Below are 18,266 nucleotides of genomic sequence, written 5' to 3' on the forward strand. Positions count from 1 at the left end.
TGGGCTCTGGCTCCGTGTTGTCACTCTGTGCTACCTCTTGCTATGACAGCCGTGGGCTCGCTGCCGTCGAGCAGCGAGTCTGTGAGTCCTCACCACAGCCACATGGTGAAGGAATCCACAGGGGAAGAGGCACACTTGGTACAGACTCTGGCCAGTGAGAGTCTGAACAGCAGTGACTTGTGGGGTGCAGGCGTCACTGCCAGCAGAACAATCATAGTGAGGTGTCTGGAAGGTGACGCCCTCTGAAGAGTCTGGTGGCAGAAGGACCCAGCTGCATAGGTGAAAGTTAATGCCCAGGGACTTGCAGGTGGCCCAGTGGGAAGGGGACTGTGGTGCCACCTTCCACTTCTGCCCACATTTGACTGTCCTCCACAGTCAAATGTGGAGAGAGCTGATTTGGCCCACCTGGTGCCGCCCTGCCCAGTGTGTGGGCCCCCCTCGCCGTGCCCATACCTGCATCCTGAGGCTCAGATCTCCACCGAGGGGTCAGTGAAGCCCTTCTTGCCCTCATTCACCAGCACTGGCTTCTCTGTCCGTGTGTGCCACACCAGGATCTGTGTGCCCAGAGATGCAAGACACAGTGGGCCAGGCCTCTCACCCCACTCTGCTGCCGCCCTGCTCCCTCCCACACCGTGCAGACATTTCTCCAGCCCCTCCCTTTCCTTCAAGTGTTTTTCAATTGTTCCATCAAGATTTTCTCAATTGTTTTATATTTATTTTCTGTGGCTCTAGACTACCCTCTCATTTTTGCTGTTTGGACGTGTGATGTATACCTGCTGGAAATGGGAAGTCTAGAGCTACAGAAAAGAGAAGCCCCAAGACTTCCCGTGTGTGTGTGTGCGCATATGTATGCATGTTCATGTGCATGTGTGTGTGCATGTGTGTGTGTGCACGTGTGTGCATGTGCAGGTGTGTTTGTGCATGAGTGCTCAGCAGGGAGGTCCTGGAGCACAGCTGTTCTCCCTTTCCCTGCCTGTCCGCAGTGTCACTGCCTCACAGGTGATAAGCTGCCTTCCTGGGAGGAGGTTTCGGGAAAGAAGCCCAGATATTCTGAGGCCCCTGTTTCCTTCTCCTGATCTGTAGGGAGGGTCTGGATGTACTTGAGACACCTGTGTCACAGCTGTCAGTTCTGCGGTGGGTCTCACCTTGGTGCAGTTGGCTGCCTTGGGCTCCAGGTCATTGAGGGTGACAAGTTCTCGAAGGAGGCTGCTTTCCTGGTAGCCGCCCTTCACGCCTCGCAGCTTGAAGTAGGCCTGGCTTCGCTGTAGAATGAGCCGCAGGTTGACTGCAAATCCAGCCATGTCTATTGCAAACGGCCGGTGGGGGTCGAACACCGTCTTCCAGCCGACCACCTTCCCTGCCCCGTTCACCCGTGGGGCCTCGTACCGCAGGCCGCCCACGAAGGCGACAGGCCACACGGACACCCTCCTGGTGCTGCGCATCTACAAGCAGGAGGTCCAGAGTCAGGGCAAGGCACTGCCAACAGGGACGACGCCCGTGCCCAAGGGAGACGACATCCATCAGCCGCCTCTGTGCCCATGGCCAGCCGAGGCCACCCAGGGGAGTCTAGTACAGCCCTGCCCCCCAGGGCCCATCCCATGGGTTAGGCACTTGAGAATAACCTGCCCCGGGCCGTGGGCGAGACCTGACCTCTCAAACGGCCTGGTCTTCACCTTCTTAACATGGCCCTGCTGCTGTTTTCTCCCTCTGTAAAACCTTTCAGTCTCTCCTCTTTAGAGTTTGAAATGACTCCCCGTCTCCCTTAGACTAACACAGCTACCATACACTCAGGCAAGCTCAAACTATTCCACCTAAGAGGTTTCCGGTAGTGACGGAATGACCCACTCACAGCCCCCATTCAGACGATACCTCTAGCGCCAGGAACACGGTTCAGAGGCTCCAGAGCCACCTGCCTTCCCCCTAACTTGTGGGGGATGCTTTAACCCGCAGTTCCCTCCCTTTCCCCGGTTCTCCGCTGCCCGCCCGCCCCCAGTCCGGCAGGCACTGCTTCTCGATTTCCCTCTGTGCCTGCCTCCACACCGGCCACCCCTCCTGGGAAAGCCCCTCTGCTCCCCGTCGGGCCCTCCGCACCTCTTCGAAGAGCTCCAGGCTGTAGGTGTTGTCGTCGTCGGCGAAGTACACCACGCCGGGCTGGCTGGAGTTGCGCGGGAAGGTCTCGCGCAGCCAGCGCAGGGCCAGGTTGCGCTGCATGGTGCCCCGCGGGATGCGCGGGTCGCGGGCGTCTCCACGCAGCTTGTAGTTGCGCGGCGTCTCCACGTGCAGGTGCGTGTAGTTGAGGCCGGTGTCGCGCAGCAGGCGCGCGGTCAGCGGGGTCCTGCGCGGCGCGTCCTCCACCACCAGCCAGTGGAGGTTGGGCACATGCAGCAGCGTGTTGGCCATGCGCGTCAGCTCGGCCTTCTGCACCGGGCGGCTGTAGGTGGGTGTCACCACGTGGATGGTGGGCAGCGTGTCGGACCATGGCGGGGGCCGCGTGTACACGTACTCGGTGCGCACCACCTCCACGATGTCGCGGTCAGACATGCAGTACTCCCTGGGGTCCGCGCCGCCTGGCGCGTCGCGTCGGGGGTCACTGCTCTCATCTGCGGAGTTGGGAGGCAGGCGATGTGGGGAGGAGAGCGCTGGCTGTGGCCCCAGATTCAGAGCAGGAGGTCACCCACCCTGCCAGGGACCCCTGTCCCCCTCCCCTGCAGGGCTGCTCCGCCCCCTGTCTCGCCTGACCTCTTAGCGCTAAGGTTGAAATCTGCAGCCCTGCAATCCTCCCTGTGCGGGTCCTAGTTCTGATGCCTGGAATGACATAGAAATAACCTCTTCCTTCTCACCTTTGCAGCCCTCTAGCTGTTTGAGTGAAGCTGCCCATAGTCCAAGATTGAATGCTCAGTTCCTAAATGTGCTGATTTCCTATGACAAAGCACCTTGACCCTCCCCTCCCTAGCTCTCCTCATCTGGCATCTGGCAGGAGCTAGCCACACTGCACCGTGCAGGACTGGGCTAGCAGAGCACGTGGCACTGCCTGCTGTGGTGTGGAGGCCACAAAGCCCCAGGGCCACACCAGCAGCCGGAGCACACCGTGGGCCTGCAGGAGCCTGAGGCAGCTTCCGGATTTCTCCAGCCCTCCAGTCAGGTGCGACCTCTTCCCTCCTGGCCTTATGTAATGTGTCCTCTAAATCTTGCTGCAGAACTTCCTATTTAACCGCATTTGATTCCTGTGGGTTTTGCCCATAGTTGCCAAGATTTATGCAGATCTAGCAGTCCTAGCAAGAGGAGAAATCAGGGCCTTTGGGATTCTTGTTTTCCATGTGTCCCTTCTCTCCAAATTCTGTCTTTCCCTCAGAAGGGCTTACGCACCAATGCCCTCACTGTCCTTGCTCACCGTTGGGTGGTAAGGGTCAGGGGCCAGACCTAGAAGTCCCGATGCCTGGGCTCAGACTCTGCCCAGTTCTGCCACTGCAAACCCTATGCCCTTGAGCAAGCTGCTTAGCTTCCGGTGCCTCAATTTCAGTGACTGTAAAATGGAGCTAATAATAGCATCGACCTTATCAAGTTACTATGTGGATTAATGAGTCGACACATGCCAAGGGCTGAGAGCACCACCAGGCACAGTTTCCTCTCTCGTGGAAGGGCAGTAGCCAGCTCTGCTCCCTTTTGGCTTCAGGCAATCACGGTGGAGACCGAAGGAGCCAGTCACACCAAAGGGGAGGACCCTGTGCATCGGCTCTTCTGCTGCCTCCCTCCGGCCACCACTGTCATCACCAGCATGCGGGGTGAGGGGGATGCCAGCGTGGAGCCCATTCAGACGGACTCACGAGACCTGCTCTTGGCTCTTCAGGAGTTCTCATGGCAAATGGCACAAGGCACACAGCAATTGCTAGGGGCCGGAGGAGGACACCAGCACAGATGCAGTTGCTCAGAGGGGACTGTTTAGAGAAGTCTGGGGTCAGACTGTGGGAAGAGCAAGGTGGAAGAAACCGGGATGGGTTCTAGGGTTCTGACCTGGATAGAAAGTTTAATTTATCCTGTGGGTAGCAAAGTTTTGGAAACTGAGGACTTGGGAGGAGGTTTAGAGCCATTTTGTCCAGCTCTCTGCCATCCAAATCATCCAAGCCCACGGAGGACCTGTGCCCTGGGAAAGTCCCCGTGCATTAGGACTCAGCTACTGCCTGAGCTTCTGCCCCTCCTGCCGGCTTCCGGCTTCTGGGCGTCTCTAACTCTGGGTCCTAGCAGCCTCCTGGTGATCTTAACTTCACTCAGCTGAAGCTTTCATTTGCTCGCTCTTGGCATGCTCTGAGGAGACAGAGTGCCAAGTCCCCAGCCTCAGGCAGCACCGTCTGTGCTTAGCAAACAGCCTGACGTCTCCAGCTCTGGAACTCTGCCAAGAACGCAATCGACACGATATCATGTCGCTTTATATATAGTAGTTTTAACCCCTCTGGAGTGATGTATTTGCAGGATAACAATGATTCTAAACTGAGAAGCACTGAGAAGAGGCACAAGAGTCGGGAGGAGAAGATGATGTACAGAGGAAAGGTGACACGTGCCCAGCCATGGGCGGTGGGCTGCAGCGATCTTGAGCTTGGCCCTTCCTCATGGAAGCTGCAGGAACAGCTAGGGGTTTGCAGGACCCGGTATTTGTGTGGAGCAGCACAACTTCAGGCTGTGATTTTTGGACACTGCCTGCATCTTGGGGTTACAGGCACTCACCACTTCTCTCTGCATGGGCTCGGGTGCCTTCTTGTTTATCACACTGCCAGGTAATACGCACACTGCGATCAGAGAACAGCTGCCTGCCTCCACGTGTTGGGCTTGTGCAAGTTGGGGAGGGGGCAGAAGAGAGCACAAGACAAAGTGCTAAGGAGCTGGGGCAGCCAGCTGTGGGGTGCATGGCAGGTTTGGGTGTAGAGAGCTCAGTGTCAGAGGGAAAGGCAACCTAGGACCCAGAGCCAGGGGAAGGCAGTTCTACCCTCAGTTCTTCCACTAGCTCTTCATGGGACTTTTCCTCTCTCTAGCCCTATTTCCACCAGGTAGCACTAGATCAGGGTTTCCTATGCAGGAAAAGAAGAGTGGCAAGCAATAGACTCTCTAGGAAAGGGTTTAAAGCACAATACAGGCCAGAAATCCTATTGCTCCCCCACCATCCACTTCAGAATGGTCACTTTCCCTGCACGTCATGAAATGGCACGTGAAGTTGTGTGTGCTCGTCTTTCTGTGTATGTGTGTGTACTAATGACATTTGTTTTTAAAGTTTTTCTGTATTTTATGACACGTTGACACATCGGGGCCCTGCAGATCTAAGGAGGGACTGCTCCTCCCAGGGCTAGCTAATTCCTAGTGACACTCAACACCCTGCCTGCAAACACACTTTTCTCATGCAAACTACCTGAGCTAGAGCTCACACCCACCACCACCTTTATGGAGCTCTCCCACCCAAGCCAATCTTCCCCTGCCCTAAACCATCCCAGGGCAATACCAGACAATTAGAAACCGCACCTGTATCCTAAACCCACTGACATTCTTCAGACTGTGCAATTCAGAGCCAGCTCAGCTGCTGACGGTGCTTCGCTCTTCCCTTCCTTCCTACGAAAACCACACTAAAGCCTCCCATTCCCTCCACTCCACGCCTCCAAGCCCAGCGTTTCCCCAGGTGGCATGGTGTGCCCCCTCCTCTTGGGTGCTGAGACTAACAAGCTCTTCTTTCAAGAAAGTTGTCTTGGTGTCTGCCAACCTACCATCCTGGACCTCTTAAAACAGTGTGTGGGTAGCTTCCATTAGATTCCCATTCCCAAAAGGGTGCAAGACCCATGAAGGGGCCTAAATGATCCCGTGGTTCCTCCCAGCTGCTTAGTGAGTACAAGCAAGAACCCCTGCACGTCAGCTGTGGTCACTGTGACGACCAGGGCCCGCCTGGGCAGGTGGGGCGCGCATGCATGCTCACCCTTATGCACCGCAAGCAGGGGTGCCAGGGTGCTCTGGTGCCAGACGGTGATGAGCAGAGTCCAGGGCAGCACGATGAGGACGATCGCTAGGATGTCCCGTCTCTTCGGCATCTCCAAGGCTGGCTGCACCCACGGCTCCTCATTACCTGAGTGGCGGTAAGGTCAGGAGAGGGGCAGCCACAGGCGGCGGCAGCACAGGGGAGAAAAGAACAGGCATGGGCCGGGCCGGCCAGGCATGGAGAGGACAGAGAAGCCGAATGTTGGCTAGCAGGTCTTACCAGCACTCACAACCCACCCATTGCGGAAGCAGGTTTGGAGAGTCCGGCCCGGCTGGAGTCTGAGAAGGGGTCGCTGTCCAGGGGCAGCGGTCAGGAACTCTGGGGGGTGGACACCTGCAAGAGAGAGCAGAAGCGGATAGCCAGAGACCCAGGCAAGGGGGCGGATGCCGGCAAGGCCGGGCCCTGCTCTGGGACACACAGCGTCGGGGGTTCCACAATGGAGCCTCACTGTCCATCGCCTGAGGACCTCTTCTGTCTGCCTGTCTGGGTAGATGGGCTCTGTCCTTCCCACAGGCACAGGGCCGTGGTGCTGCTCAATTTATGAAAGTCAGTAGGATGCAGGGGTCAGAAGCACAGACTGCAGAGACACCAGGTTTAAATCCCAACTGTGCCACCCACAGGCTGTGTGACCTTTGCCAAGTTGTGCCGTAGTTTTCCCATCTATAAAATGGGGCACTGTGGGTCCCTACCCCATAAAGTCATCTCAGAATTAAATAGGGTAACTCCCATACAGCCCTAAAACGCTAGCTACTATCAAAGCCTGGATAAAGGAGAGGTTTTTTTTTTCTCTCTCTCTCTTTTTTTTAACCCCATATACACCATAAATTATTATATTAAAAATACTTTCAACATTTATTTTAGATTCAGGGGTGCATGTGCAGGTTTGTTCTAGGGGCATATTGTGTGTGATGCTGAGATTTGGGGTATGATGGATCCCATTGCCCAGGTACCGAGCATAGTACCCACTAGGTCATTTTTCAGCCCTTCTTCCTTTTGGAGTCCCCAGTGTCTACTGCTCGCAAGTTTACTCCCATAAGTACTCAATGTTTAGCTCTCACTTTTAAGTGAGAACGCACCGTATTTGGTTTTCTGTTCCTGTGTTAACTTGCTTAGGATAATGGCCTCCAGCTGCGTTCATGCTGCTGCAAAGGCCATGATTTCATTCTTTTTTATGGCTGTGTAGTAGTCCATGCTGTATATGTACCATGTTTTCTTATGCAACCCACCATTGATGGGTACCCAGGCTGATGCCATGTCTGTGCTATTGTGAATGGTAATGTGATGAGCATACGGGTGCAGGTGTCTTTTTTGTGAAACACTATTTTCCTTTGGATATATACCCAGTAATGGGATTGTTGGCTAGAATGGTAGCTCTGTTTTAAGTTCTTTGAGAGATCTCCAAATTGCTTTCCATAGTGGCTGAACTAATGTACTTTCTCACCAACAGCGTATAAGTGCTCCCTTTTCTCTGCAGCCTCACCAGCATCTGATGTTTTTTGGCTTTTTAGTAATAGTCGTTCTGACTGGCGTGAGATCGTATCTCACTGTGGTTTTGATTTGCATTTTGGTGACAGTCTTTTGAGGTCAAAGAAGAGACGTTTCTGGGATGGGCCCTGGGGTAAGTGCCAGAGTGCCTTCCTCTTCAGTGTCAATAGGGCGTCCTTGGGGAGCTCCGCTCTGTGCAGGACAGAGCACCAGGTGCTGCGCTGGGCAGTAGCAAGGAGGAGAGGGGTCCCCACAGGGGCTGCCACATTGAGGGGTGACAGTCCTCCACTGACAGCAGCAGGGGCCCCAGCTGAGAAGAATGAGCCGCTGGGATTCCTTGGTCCTGCCTGGGGTCAACTGGTAGCATCCCTGGGACCTGTTCTCTCACATGGCAAGGACACTGGGTGCAGACACTTCCTGACCACCTTGGAAACTGTCACATCCTCTTGTCCATTTTCACTTCTGTGCTGAGCACCGTGCGTGATGCAGCAGGGACCCATGGGGGTGGCGGGGAGGGTGGGCAGCCTCGGGCAGCCCAGACAGCCTCGCTGTGACCACCTGTCCCAGTGCCCAGCATTAGGCAGGGACAATGCCTTATCTGGGGACCATGCTGCCTGCTCCTGCCCCAGCTCACATGTGCTCACCATTTCAGGCAGAGTCGAGAGCCGTGGCCGAGGAGAGTTTTTGGCCCCTGAGTTTCCAAAATAGTGTGTTTTCCTCTCCTCGCCCTGTCCTATCTCCAAATAGTTCTGACACCTTGTAGAAGACCAGGATTTGTCTTCCATTAAGGAGCACCATGGTTTCCCCCTGCTCACACCCGTCATCAGAGGCTCACTCTGTCCCAAGAGTCTCCCCAACCCATTCCCTGAGGAGTGGAAGACCACTGGGGTTCAACATCACAGGCATGTAGGAGGGAGTGGCCGTTCTAGGCTATGTGTGTCTGTGTCCCCCCCAAACTCCTCTTTGCTGGCCCAGTGAGGGACAGAGCCTAGCACCCGACATGGGATGCCTGCTGGGTCTCTTGTGAGATGCCAGTGACCTCACACCACATCCCACAGATTTAGCCTGTCCGTCTACACTCAGGCCACTCCTGGGGCTGCATGGGGCTGTGCGTCAAGACACGTTTCAGCAGGCATGATCTTAGGTCACATCTGATGAAGGACAGGGAGGCTGGGCCTGGCTCATGGTTCAAAAATCTTGAGGAAGATTTCTTCTGTGTTCTCAGAGACTCTTGAAGGAGCTTTCTCAAGTGTCCCTGGTTTTGGTGAAGGTTCTAATACCAGGATGGAGAAAGCCAACGAGAGAAGATGAGTGTCATGTCAGCTCAGTCCTGCGGATCACTCCCTTTCCTTTGGGGCAGTCTCTCAGCCCCTGCCCACTCTGGCACCTGCTCAGCCACCCTCATGCCCGCTTGTGCTGTCATTCATACAAACTTTCCTATAGTGTACGAGGTGTCCAAAGATGAGGCTCAGCGCTTCACATGCACCTGCTCCCACAACGTCACAGCACCCTGTGCGGTAGGCATGGCTGTGTTCCCTGTGGGTTCATCTAGGCCAGAGAAGGGGGGTAACTTGCCTGAGGTCAAGCATTAGGAAATGGTGGAGCCGATATTGAATCCAGGCCATCTGGCCCTGTGCTGTTATCATGGGCTTGGGATGAGAGGTCCCAGGCCCCCAAGCCTCCTGAACCTGGGCCAGGCGCAGAGTGGGCAAGGGGCACACAGAGGCCAAATGCTTCCTCTGACCTGGACCACAGCTACCTTCCTCTCAAACAGCTGCCTCCACTGCGGGGCCCCAGCACCCGCCTGGAGGCTGGAGCAGGAAGGAGGGGCGGGAAGGGAAGAGAGGGAAGGACGGAGCCTGCAGGCAAGGGTGCTGTGGGGAGCTTTCTGCTCCCATCCAGTCCTTTTGGTCAAAACATCTATGAGAGAAAAGGGAGGGGAGAGAGGGAGAAAAGCTCTAAAAATAAACTTAGCAATAAACCCAGTTGTGCATTAATTACTCTGGAAGCCATTATGGCTTGAAAACCCCATAACTTTAATGGAGGCTATTATAAGCATAGTAGCAAAATCGTGGAGCTAATTACCAGGCGGTTATCAAGCAGAACACAGAGAGCCCCCCAGCCTGGAGAACGCCAGCTGGCCGGCAGGGGGCGGGTCAGGGGACGTGATGCCTGGGCTGGGCAAGGGGCCTGGGGCCAGGCAGTCGGGTGAGCTGCACCTGCCCCCAGCTCTGGGCCCCAGTCTGAAATGGGGCTGCAAGGTCGGCCAGTGCTGGTCCCTTCTCACAGCCTGCTGCTTCTGCCTGGGGCTTGGAGGAAGGTGGTGTTTGCCTGTGGTCGCAGGCTGTCTCCAACAAGGACCCCACAGTGGCTTCTGGACCCTTGAGTGGGGCAGAAGAATCGGCACAAAGGTGCAGGAGTGGCTTGGCCACACCCAGGAGAGCCCAGGAGGTCGGGGCAAGCACGGGGAAGAACGGGGTGCTGGAGGAGGAGTTGGGTGGAGGCACAGGGGGGATGTTGTGGAGAGGCAGGACGTGGCCTGGGCAGTGTGTGTGAGCGCAGGGCCCAGGCCTGCCATGGTCACAACTCCCATCTGACACTTGCACCACGTCTGTGACCAACCTCATGCTCGGGCGTCTCGGCAAGTAGAGACCCGAGAGCCTGTGGCCTGCCATCCCTGGCTGTCCTCAGAGCCTCAAGTGGAAGCAAGTGCTGCCCTGTGGGGTAGTGGAGGGCGGTCCCCGGGTGGGGAGCAGAAGCCGGGGCAACACAAGGAGTGGGAGGGTGGCGGCCTGGACGAGTCTGGCAGGCGCTCCACGGGGACCTGGGTGATGCCAACTGCCCTCCTTGACCTCATCTTTGCAGTAGGGAGGTTGAGCTGGAAATTTCAACGATCCTGCCGTTTTAGCAGCTGGAGGTCCTCTGCGAGGACAAAGGGATGTCCTACGTGAGGAAAGTGCAGCTCAGTGGGCACCAAGGGCCAGAGGCAAGGCAAGAACGCCGACAGAACAGCCTCCCGTGGAACTGAGTCCTGACTTAAGGGCGAGTAAGCCCGTGGAGATTGGCCATGCTGGGGACACCTCTCTGCAGGATTTTGTGGTGTTTTGTCTTGTTTTGAGAGACAGGGTCTCACTCTGTCACCCAGGCTGGAGTACAGTGCCATGATCACAGCTCACTGCCGCCTTGGCTTCTGGAGCTCAAGTGATCCTCCTGCCTCAGCCCCCTAATCAGCTGGGACCACAGGTGGATGCCACTATGTCCAGTTAATTTAAAATTCTTTTTTTGTAGAGACAGGGTGTCACTATGTTGCCCAGCTAGTCTCAACCTACTGGGCTCAAGAGATTCTCCTGCTTCAGCCTCCCAAAGTGCTGGGATTACAGGTATGAGCCACGGCACCTCCAGAAAGGAATTGTCTATGGGTTTTAGGGTGGTGTGGGATGTGAATAAGGACTAGGGGGTGTCTGGGAGTCAGATGGGAAGGCTCTGATCGGCCCAGGCTGAAGCAGAGCATGTGAGGCTGGAGCATGTGCAAGGCTGGTTCAAGGCTGGCCGATTCTAAATGCATGGAAGGATTTTCTTCTGAGCCTGCAGGTGTTCGAACGAAGGCCTAAGCAATGCCCCAGTCCCTGAGGAAAGGAGCTTATTTAATTTCACTCAACAAATCTTAATTGAGCATCTATAGTAGGCAAAGCACTGTGTTGGATTCTGTGGGCAATCCATCAGTGTGGGTGGGGAAGCTTTGCTCAGTCTGGAGGGGAAGAGACTACACAGCTTGCTCCAGTGCAGGTGACAGGTGAACGCAAAATGTTCCCGAGAGCCGGTGTGCGTGTGCGTGGTAGGTTACAAACAAGCTCAGAAACTGTCCAAGGTACTCATCTCCAGGGGACGATAAAAGACTTTTTACCCAGTAAGATTGGGAACAGTAGTTAAATGGTTAATCAAAAAAGTCCATTAAGGCAAAGAATCTTTCCAAATGATACATACATGCCATACATTTTAATTTAAGTAACTTTTGCAGAGCCAGTTGTCCAATAGATGATGTTTCTCCAGGACTGCACAGTGCATGCTAATTTTTCCCAAATCCAAACTGCCCATCCTTGCTGACTCTCGGCACTTCTGCTCTGCTGACACAAGGTCAGGGAGGTCTGCACTGACCGCCTGACATCGGCCACACTGCAGCATCCCGCTGCGATCTCCAGTTCTGATTTCTTTAAAGTAATTCAAGAGCTGACGGGCCCTTGGTGAGGAGTCTGAGTGTAGCACCCTTTAGAATGTGACTTTTTCCTATCAGTCTTTACCTAATTTGGAGAACTTTTTTTCGGACTCACCTTATGAAATTTTCATAGAAACTACATTTACTTCAAAATGCTATTTCAACCGTTTACATGACATTCTGTGATGACAATGACAAGTGAGACGGTGAGCGCCATGAACAGGCTGGGAACCAGCGTCACTGACTCTCGAGGCCGTGGGCTCAGTGGTGACAGCAGAGGGAACCCTGGGCATCACACAGGCACCAGTCAGTGTGCTTTGCGGACCGGATGGGGAACACCAATCTGCTGGTTAAGACAGCTGCTGTTCATATCATCGTCTGTCACCCAGGAACCTGAGTGTCCCAAAAAGAGGGAAACAGACTTTGTCCCACAGATCCACAGGCAGCCCTAATGGGATCAGCCAATTAGTATTGATTCTGCAGGTGCTGCTCAGGAAAGGCCTGATTCCAGAGCTAATCAGCTCCCAGCCCGGTCAATCCATACTTCATTAATCCAGCCCTGACCCTCCTGCCCCCAGCACCACTGACTGCCACCCCCCCCGGCCCACTACAGCCCTTGAGGGGGGCAGGACACAGACACTGACCTCCTCACACCATATAGGAGCCTCTTTCCCAGGCCTCGCTCTTATTTCTCCTCCTTTGCCCTGGTTACCGATCACAGAGGGTTGGGGAGGGGTCCCATAACCGATTCCACTCTGAATCCTACATTGAACCAGTAGGACTCCCTTTTTCACAAAGCCCAGTCCCTTGATGTTTCAAGCGGCCGTGGCACGAGGCAGGCACAAAGATCTCATCCCCATTTTGCATGTGGGGACACCGAGGCTCAGAAAGCCTGTGTGATCGGCCCAAAGTCACAGCGTCAGGTGCCAGTAGAGCTGCTCAAACTTGGGCCTTGGCCTCTGCATCCAGCGCAGCCCATGTCCATGCCACCTCCTCCTGCAGGCCCTCCCCTGGCCCACCCTCATGCCCACCCACTGGCAACCCTGCTCCAGGGCCAGAGCCTGTGACCTCTCACCCCCTGCACTGCCTACCTCAGTGGTCAGGCTGAGTGCCCCAGAAAGGCACTGCTGGTCTCCCCCAACCGTGTTTTCGCTGTGCTCATGGAGGAGGAGCGGCAGGCCTGGGCTCAGGGATGTCTGCACTCTGCCTCCCAGCCTGGGTCACTGCGGGCTCACACTTGGGACTGCTGATGGAAGGGCAGCGTGGATTTTAGATCTTGAACCATCTTGTTCCCTTCTAACTGAGACAACCAAGCTTTCTTGGGCAGAAGGAAGTATTCGTTTTGTTCTGACTTGGTGCAGAGAATACTTTCACACTTTGGTTTTCTTCCAGCATCAGAAAAATATAATTCACTGACTTTTTTTAGGTATTTCCTTTGTTTATCATTTTTTCAGAAACAGTATTTGGATTCAGTTTTGATTATAATTCAGTAAAAAATGACAACTGGGGTTTGGTTTAGTGTCGTACTCTGCAGGTGAAAGCCCATTCTGGTTAACTGCAGGAATTTCAACCCCATACAGTATTGGCCTCAGCTGGTGTCAGTGACGTTCCCCGAATCACGTAGCTGGTGGTCTTCAGGCAGCAGATCATCATCACCCCAGAGTGTCCATGCAGAGGTCCTGAAGCCAGGACCAGGGCTTCACCAGGTGGCGACATCACATGCTGCTGCTCTCTGCTGGGGCGTGCCTGGGGGCGGGCGGAGGAGGGGGACGAGCACACAGATGCTCTGCAGGGGGAAGGAGAGCCGAGAGGGAGCGGTGGCTGGAAAGAAGGCTAGCGGAAGGAAACAAACCCGATAGAGGGCTGTGGGAAGCTGGACAGTGGTGAGTCAGGCCCGTGGAAGACCCCAGAGAGGAGCCAACTCGCAGGTCATGATGGGTGACGGTGGGGGTGGCGGTGGGGTGCTTCTGTGTGGCCGAGTGGAGGAAGGCGTTCAGCAGAAATGTGCTGACCAAGACAGGACGGTGGTGGACTAAGCACCACTTGGCCACTCGGCCCCTATCTACGTGATGGGGAGTACTAAGGGTCACGCTGTCTGGGATCTGTGGGACTGGCAGGTAGTCCTTGCGAAGAACCCTGGAGCCCAGCCTGGGACTGGGGGGGAAGTCTGGTATCGAAGGTGCTGGCTCCCCCATCCTTTGCCCTCCTTCCTTGCTACCATTCCATCCTTGCCCTAGGCCCATTCCAAAAGCCAGATCCGCTTTTGGAAGGAAATGCCTCCACTCCCAAGACAAGTATATTCATTTTCTATTGCTATCTAACCAATTGCTACACACTTGGCAGAGGACAAGAGCCCACATTTGCTCTCCTCAGTTCCTGTGGGTCAGGAGTCCAGGGTCTCAGAAGGCTGCAGGGGATTGGCGGGGCTGTGCTCTCATCTGGAAGGCTGACCAAGGGAGAATCTGCTTCCAAGCTCACTCGGGTGGCTGGCGGAGTCCGCGCCTCATGTGGCGGGACCGCGGGCCATGGCTGCTTCCTGGCCGTTAGCTGGGACTGCCCTCAGCTCCCGGAGGCTGCCTGCAGATCCTTGTCACATGGGTGCCTCCAACATGGCCACTTACTTCATCACGCCAGCAAGGAGGGGATCTAGAGGCAATCTGCTTGCAGATGGAATCTTACATGGCACAGTGTAATCTTGGGAGTGATGGCCCACTGCTTTTGCAGTCTGCTGGTTAGGGGCTGGTCATGAATGCCACCCACACCAAAAGTGAGGACCGCACAAAGTCAGGAGCACTGCGGGGTGGGGCCTTCTGGGCACACCTGAGAGTCTGTCCCCCACACCAAGGCAGATGGGCCATGTCTGGCCCTCAGCCCCTGCCCAGCCCCATAGCTCCTGACGGTGATGGCAGAACCCAGCCACAGTCACAGCCTTCTGCCACCTCCCTCCCACCACCTCTTTGCTGTCCTGTCCTGGGACACCCGTGCATGGAGGGGCCAGGCTATGTGGAAAGGGTCTGAACCCTGCCTCCAGACAACCCTGTGCACCCTACCAGCCTCTTTCCTCCTCTGCTGTGGGATTCTGTGGGGTAACCTCTCTGTCCCTTCATTTTCCCATCTGTAAAATGGGAATAGAAATAGTGCTCCTCCCACTCAGTTGTCAGGATAATTAGAGAAATAAAATCAGTGCAAACCGTGTGCCACGTGGGTGGGCCGATAAAGAGCAGCTGCTGTCATTGTTGACCTTGCAGCCTGGAAGGGGCAGGGAACGGGCCTGCTTGGCCTGGCTTCCCACTGCCTCCTTCCAACTGAGCTCCGGGCTGCTTGCTGGAGGGCAGATGGAAGCCACGGGCCTGAAAGCCCCAGGTCACCCCCAAAGAAGAGGCAGTGAGGAAGGGAGGGGCTGGGATCGTCAGAGGAGAAAACACCGGTATGAGGACGCTGGCAATGTCCTTTGATTTCCCTTGGCCTCAGTTTCCCCGCCTCTGGCATGGAGCTGCTAAACCCCGTTTGTTGTCTGGCACGTCCCATCGAGACCTGCATACAACCTCAGATTCAACCACCATCTTTCCTCTGGAAGCAGCCCTCACCCAAGCCCCCTTCTTTCCGTCATGGCCCTGATACAGGCATGAAAACTTCACGGCTGCCCTCGACTCCACCTTCTCCCTGCAACAGCTGCCTCCTTTCAGGGCTGCCCTGGCCTAGGGCTCCATCCCCTGATCCTGGTCCAGACCATGTTTGTACCTGCAATAGCCCTTATGGTGACCTCTCTGACTCCTGCCTTTCCTCCTCAAGTCAAGAGTCCACACACTGCCAGACCCCTGACTCCGACTGCTCAGATCCTTCTCTGCCGCTCCTGACTGCAATGTACCCGGCCTGGCATTCAGGGCTGCCCACCCTCAGCCTACCCCACCACTCCCACCACATCCCTTCTGTTCCCTAGCCACTGCCCCCCACAGCCTCCATCTCTTGAAATTCCAACATGGTGCCCTTTTCCTCGCCCTGCGGTGAGAGGTGCCATGGCCCACGCCAGAGGGCAGTCTCCATTGCCACCCAGCGCCTCGGGGGGCCAGAGCTGGGGAGAGGGTTCTCAAGTTGAGTCAAGATGCCCAAGTGTAAGCCAGGCCTGGCCATTGCAAACCAGCATCCATCTCGTCTCCTTCCAGCTGCCAACTGCACCCTTGCCTGGGCCTCCGTGCCCTGCCTGCTCCTTTCTGCCAGGAAGAAAGGGTCCCTCAGCCAGGGTCCAGCGCATGTGGGGGTGTACCTGGGCTCGAGTGGCAGTTAGAGGGCCCCGCGGTGCAGAACAGCGATCATGGGTTTGGTCCCAGCATCCCCTCTCCTTTGCCCAGCACTCTCTTGAGGATGGTGATTCAGGAGACACCAGTCTGACCACAGTGACTCGGGCACCTGCTCCATGTCCTCCTGGATGTGGTGCTTGGAATTCGACTCAAGAAAACGGCTGGGGTTGAGTGTTCTGTTCTGACAGCTATCGAGGCTGTCCTGGCCACCGCAGAGCTGCCCGCCTGAGTGACTGCACAGGGTAGCTGGCCCGCTGCTTGACACCCACATGCCTGCACGTGTGCTCATGGCTGGCAACCCGTGAGAACCTGTGTGTTCACAGGCACGTGTCTGCACACTCTTAGCTGGGTTTGGTGATGCTCTGTGCCCTGCTGGCAAATCCATGACTGGGTCCCTGTTCAAATAAAAGAGTAGCTCAGGTGTCCTTGGCACCCAATGGCTTCGGATGCTGCAACATAGATGGGGTGACGCAAAGAGGCCAATTCACCGCGGCACTGGGGTTTGCGGGGGCTGCTTCTCCTCAAAACTGCTAAACACAACAGCTCACACTCAGTAGTGATTTGTGGCTTCCAAAATGATTTCACATTGGTTATCTCATTTAATGGTTAAACCCTTGTAATCCCAAAGCTTTGTACATGTTTTACAGATGAAGAAATTGAGGCATAAGGGGGTTGAGTGACTGTCCCAGGCGTCTCAGGTCTAGACAGAAAGCAGCTACACCTTGCACTCCTCTGACGCGGGGGTCCTTGTCGTGCTCTGTCCCACCTCTCCTGGCCCTGGGTCCACTGCTGGCTCCCTCCTAGGCCCTATCCTGCCTATGGGCAGCTGGCCCCCTGCCTCTGGGGAGATGCGGGTTTCTTCCTAGCTGTGTGCTCCAGGCAGGCCTCTGCGCTGCAGTTGCACAGCCGGCTGGCAGCTGAGACTTCCCTGCTCTTGTTCATCAGAGCTAGTGTGTTCTCATACTTCCTTATCCAAACGAGGATGCTTTTGAAAATGCAATGAGCTGATATAATAATGGATCAACAGCAGGTCTGTTCTGGGTGCAGTGGGTGGTGGGTTCCCTAACCAGAGCCCAGTGCTATCCGTGTGCAGGCGCTCGCTGTGAGATGGAGATTGGATGGCTTCCCAGCCTTCTCCCCGCCCGGGGGGCCTCACTGCAGCCTTCATGAGCTGGTGGCCCCAGAATGGCTCCTCTTTCCTGCATGATGGGAGCATAAGGGTTCTCACCTGCTCCTGTCCAGAGGTTTCCCCACCCGCCTCCAGTGTCCCCTTACCCGTTGGAGACAGGCAGGGTGGAATCAGCAGTACCCATTGTCCCAGCTCTAGGAAGAGACCACACCAGGATTTGGGTCCTGCCCTCAGACCCTGGTTCCAGCAAAATGCTCTTAACACACCAACCAAACTGATCCCTTTCTGAGAGGTTCCCCAGCCAGCCAGCAATGTGCACAACCTAGGAGAGGCCTGCAGTTAGCTCAGGACATCCATGGGTAGAGGGCTGCCTCCAGTGGGCACACACCCACCACAGCGCACCTGCTCAGCGGGGGCACCAGGGGGCCAGGCATATTCTGCTATCCAATGAACAGCAGGGGCCAGGGGCAAGCTGTTGAAGCTGCTGCTGCTAACAGCACTGAGCTCCCCCTTTGCCAGGCTGCCCAGCAGTGGCAGAAAGCAGTCCAGAACCCAGAAAGGCTGGGATGTCCTAGAATCCTGGACCCTGGAGGCTAGAAGGGGTGTGACCCTCACCTTATCTGACACTCTCTACAGAGAGGCCCAGCACAAGGCTGTGCTGCTTGGGATGCTGGATGCTGGTTGCAGCGAGGGTCTCTCATGATGGGCTGGATGAGTGTGCCCATCTGCAGTGTGGAGCCTGGCACAGGTCATGGTGATGGACTTGGTACCTGCTGGAGCCCAGCACGGCCTGGACATAAGCAAGCCAGGTGACCAGGTGAGTCTGGCCCTGGAACTGAGTGTCCAAGACTTGGGTTAGCTGAAACAGCCCTGCAGAGCCTCTCAGGCTGTGAGCAAGGTGGGGACGTCCCAGAGGGAGGATGTGAGCAGAGCCAGCTTGCCCCCACAGTACTGCCTTTCCCACTGTCATGCTGCCCCAGGCTGCTCTGTGCCTCAGTTTCCCTTGGTGCTGTCATCTCTGTGGTTCTGGGTGAGGTGCTGGCAAGGAGAGACTCCTGGGCTCTGTGCCTTTGGCATTCCCTCTCTCACTCTGAAGTCTTCCCTGGCTCTGCCCTTGCCCAGGTCTGCTCA

At 55.8% G+C, this 18,266-nt stretch overlaps 1 protein-coding gene across 4 annotated transcripts in view; it reads right to left on the reverse strand.

The window, feature by feature from the left end:
- The window catches only part of B3GAT1 (beta-1,3-glucuronyltransferase 1), a 31,821-nt gene that overhangs the window by 2,922 nt on the left and 10,633 nt on the right, over positions 1-18,266 (reverse strand). Inside the window, exons 1-6 of one of the 4 annotated variants that reach the window (XM_012449143.3) lie at positions 12,800-13,452; positions 6,247-6,343; positions 5,951-6,097; positions 2,092-2,600; positions 1,146-1,442; positions 454-554 (exon numbers count right to left, since the gene is read on the reverse strand). In XM_012449143.3, coding sequence (XP_012304566.1) covers positions 468-554; positions 1,146-1,442; positions 2,092-2,600; positions 5,951-6,097; positions 6,247-6,250 — 1,044 coding nt within the window. In that variant the 5' untranslated portion in view covers positions 6,251-6,343; positions 12,800-13,452 and the 3' untranslated portion in view covers positions 454-467. Of the gene's footprint in view, positions 1-453; positions 555-1,145; positions 1,443-2,091; positions 2,601-5,950; positions 6,098-6,229; positions 6,344-12,799; positions 13,453-18,266 lie in introns of those variants that run through there. The other 3 variants (XM_012449144.3, XM_021672491.2, XM_021672497.2) reach the window with 3 other exon arrangements.

This window comes from Aotus nancymaae, unplaced genomic scaffold (genome assembly GCF_030222135.1).
Source record: "Aotus nancymaae isolate 86718 unplaced genomic scaffold, 86718_ANA_hifiasm-v0.15.2.pri h1tg000012l, whole genome shotgun sequence".
NCBI classification, from domain to species: Eukaryota; Metazoa; Chordata; class Mammalia; order Primates; family Aotidae; genus Aotus; species Aotus nancymaae.